At 37.9% G+C, this 8348-nt stretch overlaps 1 protein-coding gene across 1 annotated transcript; it reads right to left on the bottom strand.

Annotated features, from left to right (window-relative positions):
• Positions 1-268: 268 nt before the first annotated feature.
• Positions 269-6261, bottom strand: LOC144957678 (contactin-6-like; the record flags this gene model as incomplete). The annotated part of the gene is made up of 6 exons (XM_078889024.1): positions 6225-6261; positions 5255-5536; positions 3589-3752; positions 2446-2578; positions 1745-1814; positions 269-366 (listed from the first exon to the last, which is right to left on the bottom strand). Coding segments are annotated over exons 1-6 (784 nt in total), but the record flags the coding sequence as incomplete, so codon positions are not given.
• Between the last annotated feature and the right edge of the window lie 2087 nt (positions 6262-8348).

Here is an 8348-nt window from a genome sequence, read left to right as displayed (position 1 = left end):
ATCGCCTAACAGGCGGAATCTCCCGTCCTACATGTTAAATGTTGCTGTTGACCAGGGACCCCTTGTAAAGCGCTTTGAGCACATTTAGTGGATATTGCGCTATATGAAAGCTCAATTAAAAAAAATAAAATTTGGTTGCATCGAAACGAATGTGACGATTTTCCTATGGCTGGTAAGGAGAGGGTTAAACGATACGATACGATACGATACGATACGGTACGATACGATATGATATATCAAGAACAAAATGGCGTTTTAAAATGCTTACTTTCAATGACGATCACCCACTGCCCCTTCTCGTAAATACTTTCAGATTCCACCATGTAACTGATTATATGGCGGCCATTGTCACTGGTTGCTGTCCATCTGAAATCAAAAGTTTCAAAAATTATAGAATATGACGCATATATATATATATATATATATATATATATATATATATATATATATATATATATATATATAGATAGATAGAATGCGCTTGGCCAAGGAGTTCACAACATTGCCATCCGGAAGTATAACGGACCAACACATAAACTCTGTGTAACCATGAACTTTTATAGTCTGGTTAATCCAGTTTAGTGAGAACAACTCACAAACGCGGATGGCAAAATCAATAACAAAGGCCTGAGTGACGTCATCTGCATACTATCTATATATATATATATATATATATATATATATATATATATATATATATAAATTCACTCATGTATTTTTAGCCGAAACGATCATTTCCATTTCCATGTCCTTCATCAGTACCCACCAACACTCATATATATATATATATATATATATATATATATATATATATATATATATATATATATAATCGTGTTGGATACAAATATGGTACGAATAGTGCTCGACATGTAGCAATGGAGCGAATTATTTATATATATATATATATATATATATATATATATATATATATATATATATATATATATACTGGTATAAAACAAAAACCTGAAATAAAACTGCTCAATTCTAAAGAGTGGTATTGTAGTAGAAGTAAAAAGTAATACTTCGAATATTTTGTATATATTTATAACAAATAAATGCCAAAACAAACAAACAAAAAAAAAAAAAAAAACACAAAAAAATTAACCCAGTTCCCTAGAGAATGGCTGAAATACTTCTGAAAGAAATTAAACATTGCGAAGCGGATTAACACGGGAAAATAATTGAAAATGCTCTGTATTTGTGATGAGTGACGTCATCTTCGAACTATCTATATGGGCCGAATGGCTCAAAAGGACTACCTCCACCCCCCTCCCTCTTCCCCCTAGAAGTGGCTATAAATCAATTGCCAGCATCTCGTTCATTTAGACATAGAGTCATTCCTTCCATTACCGACCATTTCCCCACCCGACCAAATGTGACCCCTCGTCTCAAAAAGGTATTATGTCGGGATGGACCAGATGTTAAAACATCAAATTATAGTTAAACTGGTCAAAAATATGAAGCGTTGGTATTTAGGACAGTAAAATATTATATTCCTTCTTCTCTATAAAGCAGATAAACTCAAGCATGATATTTCTGGTTACAAATTTTATTTTCAGCATCATAATCATCCCGACTTAATACCGTTTTGAGACGAGGGGTCACACATAGACAACACACGAGAGTTTTTGTTCTGTTTCGTCTTTAAATGAATGACTTTAGTTGTAGTAATAACCCGATTACATCATCTAGATCCATCTACGTTTGTTTTGAGTTGGTAGATCATGTCGTACCGTACCTGATGGCCACGCTATCCTGTGTGATAGAGGTGGGCTCTGAGAAGGGAAAGGCCGGCGCTGATGGAGGACCTGGTCAAACACACAGAGGGAGAAAAGAGAGAGAGAGATATCAATATTTGATCAAAATGGCAGCGGTTAAAAAAAAGATATGAGTATTTATATAGGGAATAGTAGTAGTATCGTTCGGCTACACTTCGATGTTCAAGGTATCAATCCAGGTTCTGAAGTCATCATCACATTTGTTGATGGTTTCAAATCCCCCTTCAAGTTTTGTCTCTGGGCAATCTAGTACGAAGTGGTTTGCATCTTGTGGTGGGAAAATAGGGAATATATAGGGAATGAGATTAGCGGAAGAGTAGCGTCCCTTGATTGGACGTCACCGATAGTCTGTGACGTCACCGGCGGAAAAGTTATTAGAGAGAGAACGTCATGTTGGTTGTGCGCATGCGTCTCTCGTCCTCGCTTCCGGTGAAAGGGGCTTGAGACACTTCAAATCCAAATTGACGTTCTCTCTGTAAGGTGACGTCCAATCAAGGGACGCTACTCTTCCGCTAATCTCATTCCCTATAGGGTATTTCCATAGATTTTACTAACTCAATCCTAGAGAAATTTGCTGTTTTCAAAATTGGAAAAAAAAACTGTAGTAGATATTGCGCTATATAAAAGCTCAATTTTAATTTTAATATTTTTTAAAGCTCACCATGCACTATGAGAAAGGCCTCCCTAGAGTCCTCAGTCATCGGGGTTGTTGCTCTACACTCATAACGTCCCATGTGATGAAACTGGACACTTCTTACGTAAAGACCCGTCCTTCCAGAGGCACTGTTTTGTTCCTGGGGGGGGGGGGGGGGGGGGGGGAGGGAGGGAGAATGTGATGTTTTTTTTTAAAAGGGTTTTATGGCGCTTTGTATGGCTATGTGGTTTTGTGGTATGACACTCGCTTTCGGGTCGGAAGGTCATGGGTTCGAGCCTCGCTCGGTGGATAGTCAAGTCCTTTACTCACATTCTCTCACTGTACTCAGGTTTAAAGTGAGTATCTGGTATCTTTGGGATCATAAAAAGTCTCATCCAGACACCAGCACAGGATCCCACTAAAATTAACACTATCAAGAGAAGACCGCTAGACCTACCCATACCAAGCTCGAAAAAAAAAAAAACCGGACGTCGGGTGATTGGTATCGGTAGGTCTTGCGGCTCTTCTCTTTATTCTAAGTATTAATTTTGTCCGTGCCCGACGTCTTTATCCGGAAGACAGCAGAGGACGGCAGTGCCGGGTCATCGGAGTCAGTCTCAGGTGTTATTAGGTAGCTTGGCATGTAAGATTTTGCGGAAAACATTCATTATAGACTAGCGTCCTATCCAAATGGGTAAGCAATTGCTATTGTACTTTTAACGCTATAGAATCAAGGACAACCCCGGTTCCAATGGTGTTATAGCTCTAAAAATAAACTTCTTTGTTATGACCTCGTTCGGTTGCCAAAAAGTTTGTTCGCTTACCATCTTGTAATACAAATCTACGGACACTTACCATGACACATTTTGGATATTGTAACATTGGGTCAATGGGAAAACCATTGAGAAGCAAAATTGTCGTTTGGTGACCATCTTGTAATACAAATCTATGGACACTCACCACCACATATTTTGGATGTTGTAACCTTGGGTCAATGGGAAAACCATTGAGAAGCAAAATTGTCGTTTGTTGACCATCTTGTAATACAAATCTATGGACACTCACCACGACATATTCTGGGTGTTGTAACCTTGGGTCAATGGGAAAACCATTGAGAAGCAAAATTGTCGTTTAGTGACCATCTTGTAATACAACTCTATGGACACTCACCACTACATATTCTGGGTGTAATCTCGAGTCAACTGGAAAACCATTGAAGAACCAGGAATAGACCATGTCCGAGTTCTTGGCGTGGGAGGCCTGGCAATAGAAGAACGTTGTGGAGTTGACGATTGCTTGCTGGTCCTCGGGGGCAACTGTGATGAATGTTCCCTCTGTTGGAGATCAAGTACAAACGGCAACTAGTAATAAAATAAATAAATTTAAAAAAAATTCCCTTTATTCATCCCATACGGGAAATTTATTGTCTCTAGGGTCTATTCCAAGGGTAGAATGGAATAACCTAGGCGTCAGTCGCGGTGCAGCGCCGCAAATTAGGCTAGGGCGAGGTGACTTGCTCAAGGCCACACAACGCAGCGGCGGGTGATCGAACTCGGTACCTTTCGGGTACGAAGCAAAGACCGTACTGATGAGCCACGCTGCCCCTTGTACGATCAGATTAAAAATAAAAAAGATTTTATATAGCGATCTATCATATCAATGTGCTCAATTCCCTTTGCAAGGAATCCAAACACAACATCGCCCTTTAAATGAAAAACGAGACATGACGCATATTTTTTTTCAGACAGATACAATGTTGAAACATGCCAGTCAACAAGCATTTTTAAAGAATATTTGTACAAAAGGCGCCTAACAGGAAACTTGAAATGCAAGCAAATGAAATGTTTCCATTTGACAAATTTAGCACGATAAGTAATGGATTACATAAATTTTCATTTATATATATATTTTTTTAAATATTTAACTGTGAGTTATTCCAGTTTTATTCGATATATTGTCACCGACCAGATACTTATTTACACCTGAATGCGGTGAGAAATGGGCAGCGTGACTCAGCGGTACGGTCTTTGCTTCGTACCCAAAAGGTACCGAATCCGACTGCCTGCCTCGTTGTGTGGCCTTGTGCAAATCACCTCGCCCTAGTTCACGTTGCGGCGCTGCACTGCGGCTGACGCTTGGGTTATTCCAGTCTTCCCTTGGAGAAGACCTTAAAGACAAATGTCCCATTGGGGATGAAAACAAGGAATTAAAAAAATAAATAAATAGCCTTTTACTAGGACTCATCTTTCCACTGCCCAGAGCGAGACTCGAACCAGAGACCTATCCGTTTGAGGGCAAATTATTATGACATACAATAACACAAGACCACGAAGCCGCACGCAGACCTTTAGCTCATTCAATCCTAGAGATTTTTGCTACTTTTCAAAATTGGAAAAAATGTAATAAAAATAAGCATGTGTACATAGATAGTTTTATTCAACTACCATTAACATGTAAAAACTAAAACATTAGCTTTGATACTACGCCTATAATTTATCTCAGAAAAATGTAATAAATAGGCATGGGGTAAAAGTAACCCGGGTAAACTACGGATATAGTCGGTGTTAGGACCGAATGAGTTAATATATGACCCATCGTCTCAAAACGGTATTATGTCGGAACGAACCATATGCTTAAAAGACGAATTAAATGTTAAACTGGTCAAAAATATAAATTGTTGGCATTAGCAATCTAAAATATGGTATCCGTTCTCTTCAATAAAACACACAAACTCAACACAAGTCTGATATTTCTGGCTATAAATTCAATTTTCAACATCTTAACCAACCCGACTTAATACCGTTTGAGGTGAAGGGTCACATATGTTGATACCTACCAGCAACTATGAGCTGAGTTTCATCCTCAGCGGTACCGAATTTATTTTCAGCTTTGCACGTGAAGGTCCCCTGGTCTATCTCCGTCACTCCCAGCATAACGAGGTCCCCGTTCATCCGTTGGAAGAACTTGGTTGCCCAGTCGGTGATCTGGCCGCCATCCCTGTACCAGGAGACCGTTGCAAAGGGAGCTGCTTCCGGTTTGCAATGTAAGGTCACGTTCCCGTTCAGCGATGCTTGGGTGACGGGCTGGAGTGGATATTTGAAGAAGGTCGGGGCGAATCCTGTGTGGAGAAAGTGAAGATTAGATAGTGATTTCAAGATATTTTTTCAAGACATAATTAAACGCATTCTATCCAAAGGGTAGCATGTAACTGTTATTGTTCGTTCACGTTATAAAAACCGGGATAAACATCAGCTCCATGGGCCTATTGGTCCTGAACGACGTGTACAGGTCTGACATCCGAACCCACTTATGGGCCTAGTTTAACATTGTTGTAATGGACACTATTTTGAGTCATTTTTGAGATTTCCATTACAACAATGAGCCCATAAGGAATTGGGTAATTAGACCTGCAAATAAGTGCACGTCGGTCCCGAAGGAACTTGTAGGAACAGTGATCTACTATCTGAGCTATATAGACGCCATTCCAAAAAAAAAAAAAGATTTTAAAAACCCCGCCCAAATATGTGGCTTAATTAAGAAAATTCTCAGAAAATGTAAGTCTCGAAAATCTTGAGGGTTTCATAGGCGAATGGTGACTCGTTTATGTTTTTTTTTGTTTTTAATGGTTTTACGGCGCTTGCAACCGGTTTAGGTCATGATATCAGCGTCAGTAAAAAGGAAGAAAATTGGATAGTAAATATATATTAGCTGTACAATTAAAAGGACTTCAGGAAAAAGTAAGACAATGGGGAATTGGTTCAAAAAGGGAACAGAGCACACTATCAGTGTAATTAGTTTGAGATTACCTAAAAGTCTCAACCAGACACCAACATAAGTCCCCATTAAGAGGAAGACACTCACATGTTTACAAATCACATGTTAAGAATAAAAGAAAAATAACAGTGCATAACAGAGAGATGATTTACAATGAAAAAAATATAATCTCAAAAAACTATAACTATTCATTCGACTGTTTCCCTCCCAGCCAATGACTCCGGCCAGGACCAGGACAAAACTAAGTAGAAATCTCATTCCAAGACAAAGACAGAAAGCAATTCGAAAACAGATACAGAGGTATAGAAGATACAGCAAGTACCTCCCTGCCCACTATGGGGGGAATTGTGACTCGTTTATCTCAATGTGTATCAAATCGGGGCGAACCAGATAACACAAAGAGTGAATTAATAATAATAATAATAATAATAATAATAATAATAATAATAATAATAATAATAATAATAATAATAATAATAATAATAATAATAATAATAATAATAATAATAATAATAATAATAATACATGGGATTTATATCGTGCATTGACATCACTACAATTAAATATACAAAAGTCACACATAAAAAGAGTATACCACAATGATATCAATACTAGCAGTGTATATAAATAATATCCTATCAATGTCATCATGAAAGTGTAACGGTAAAAAGGTAGGGCTTTAACAATGCTATAAAACTATCAATAGATTCCGCTTCTCTTATTGAACGTTAAATGTAATCCATTGTCTCAAAGCAGTGCTAGAATCATGTTGGGGGAGGTAAAAAAAAACACCAAAAAACTTGATTGATTGATTGATTGATTGGTTGGTTAAATATTTGATTGGTTCGTTGATTGACTTATTGATTGATAGATTGATTGACTTATTGATTGATAGATTGATTGACTTATTGATTGATAGATTTATTGACTTATTGATTGATAGATTGATTACTGAATGATTGATTGATTGATTGACTGATTGATTGATTGATTGATTGATTGATTGATTGATTGATTGATTGATTGATTGATTGATTGATTGATTGATTGATTGATTGATTGATTAGTTGATTGATTGGTTGATTGATTGATTGATTGATTGTTTGATTAGTTGATTGATTGGTTGATTGATTGATTGATTGATTATTTGGTTCAATATTTGATTGGTCGATTGATTGACTGATTAGTTTAAAGATTAATGGCTATACGATTGATTATTGATTGATTGATGGATTGATTGGTTACTTGATTGATTGATGCATAGATCAATTGATTCATTTAACAGCATTTTACAGGACGACATAAGTAAATGAAAATTTTTTTTTGTTTTGTTTAGTTTTGTTTGTTTTTTATACCTAAAACACAGTATCTGTCCTTCGCTCAAAGTAGTCCCATGGTTATTCGTAGCCGCGCATTGATACATTCCATCATGCAGCGCGGGGTCAAGCTTGCTAAAGATAAGTACGTTGCTCCTTACAGTCAAGAACTTGGCCGGGTCAGAGGTCAAAGGTTCCCATTTTTCAGCCAATGAAATGTGGCGGCTGGGCTGGCTCTCACCTCGCACCGCCATGTGAACTGAGCCCCTAGATCAAGATGCTGGTCTCCGATAGGGCGGAGAAAATAAGGTTTTGCTGAAATGAAATAAATGATAGATATAGTAAAATACGAATACTGTGGCAACCCTTCATGAGCCTGGAGGTCCCGATAGCTCAGTTGCTAGAGCACCCATTTCATAAACAAAGAGATCCAGATCAACCCCGAGTGCATTCAAGTCTTTTTTCTGATTTCACTGTCCACTCAGCAGTGATTGGGTAGCTGGGTCTGTCAGATCTGACAGAATTACTTTGTGATAAACTGGCGTCCTATCCGAAAATGATCAAGCAATTGCTATTGTCCATTTCACGCTATAGAAACCGGGATAAACCGTAGCCATCGTTAAGTTATAGCCTGACACTGAAACCCAAAAAGACTGGCATTTTGACGTCATTATTTGTTTTTTGCACCGCCTAGTGAGTTGTCGTTAGTAGTGCTCATGGAAACAAGTGGTCCCATTGGTTGAACTATTGAATACAACTCACAATTTGTTTTCTTCTGTGGCCAAAGACTGGCATTTTGACATCATTTTTTGGTCAGTGTCAGGTTTTATGTAAACGATG

The sequence above is a fragment of the Berghia stephanieae genome, chromosome 12, assembly GCF_034508935.2.
Source record: "Berghia stephanieae isolate SIO BIC M18660-M18661 chromosome 12, UCSD_Bste_1.3, whole genome shotgun sequence".
Lineage (NCBI taxonomy): Eukaryota > Metazoa > Mollusca > Gastropoda > Nudibranchia > Aeolidiidae > Berghia > Berghia stephanieae.
Note: the sequence above shows the minus strand (reverse complement) of the source record. Positions and strands in the feature narration are given on the sequence as shown.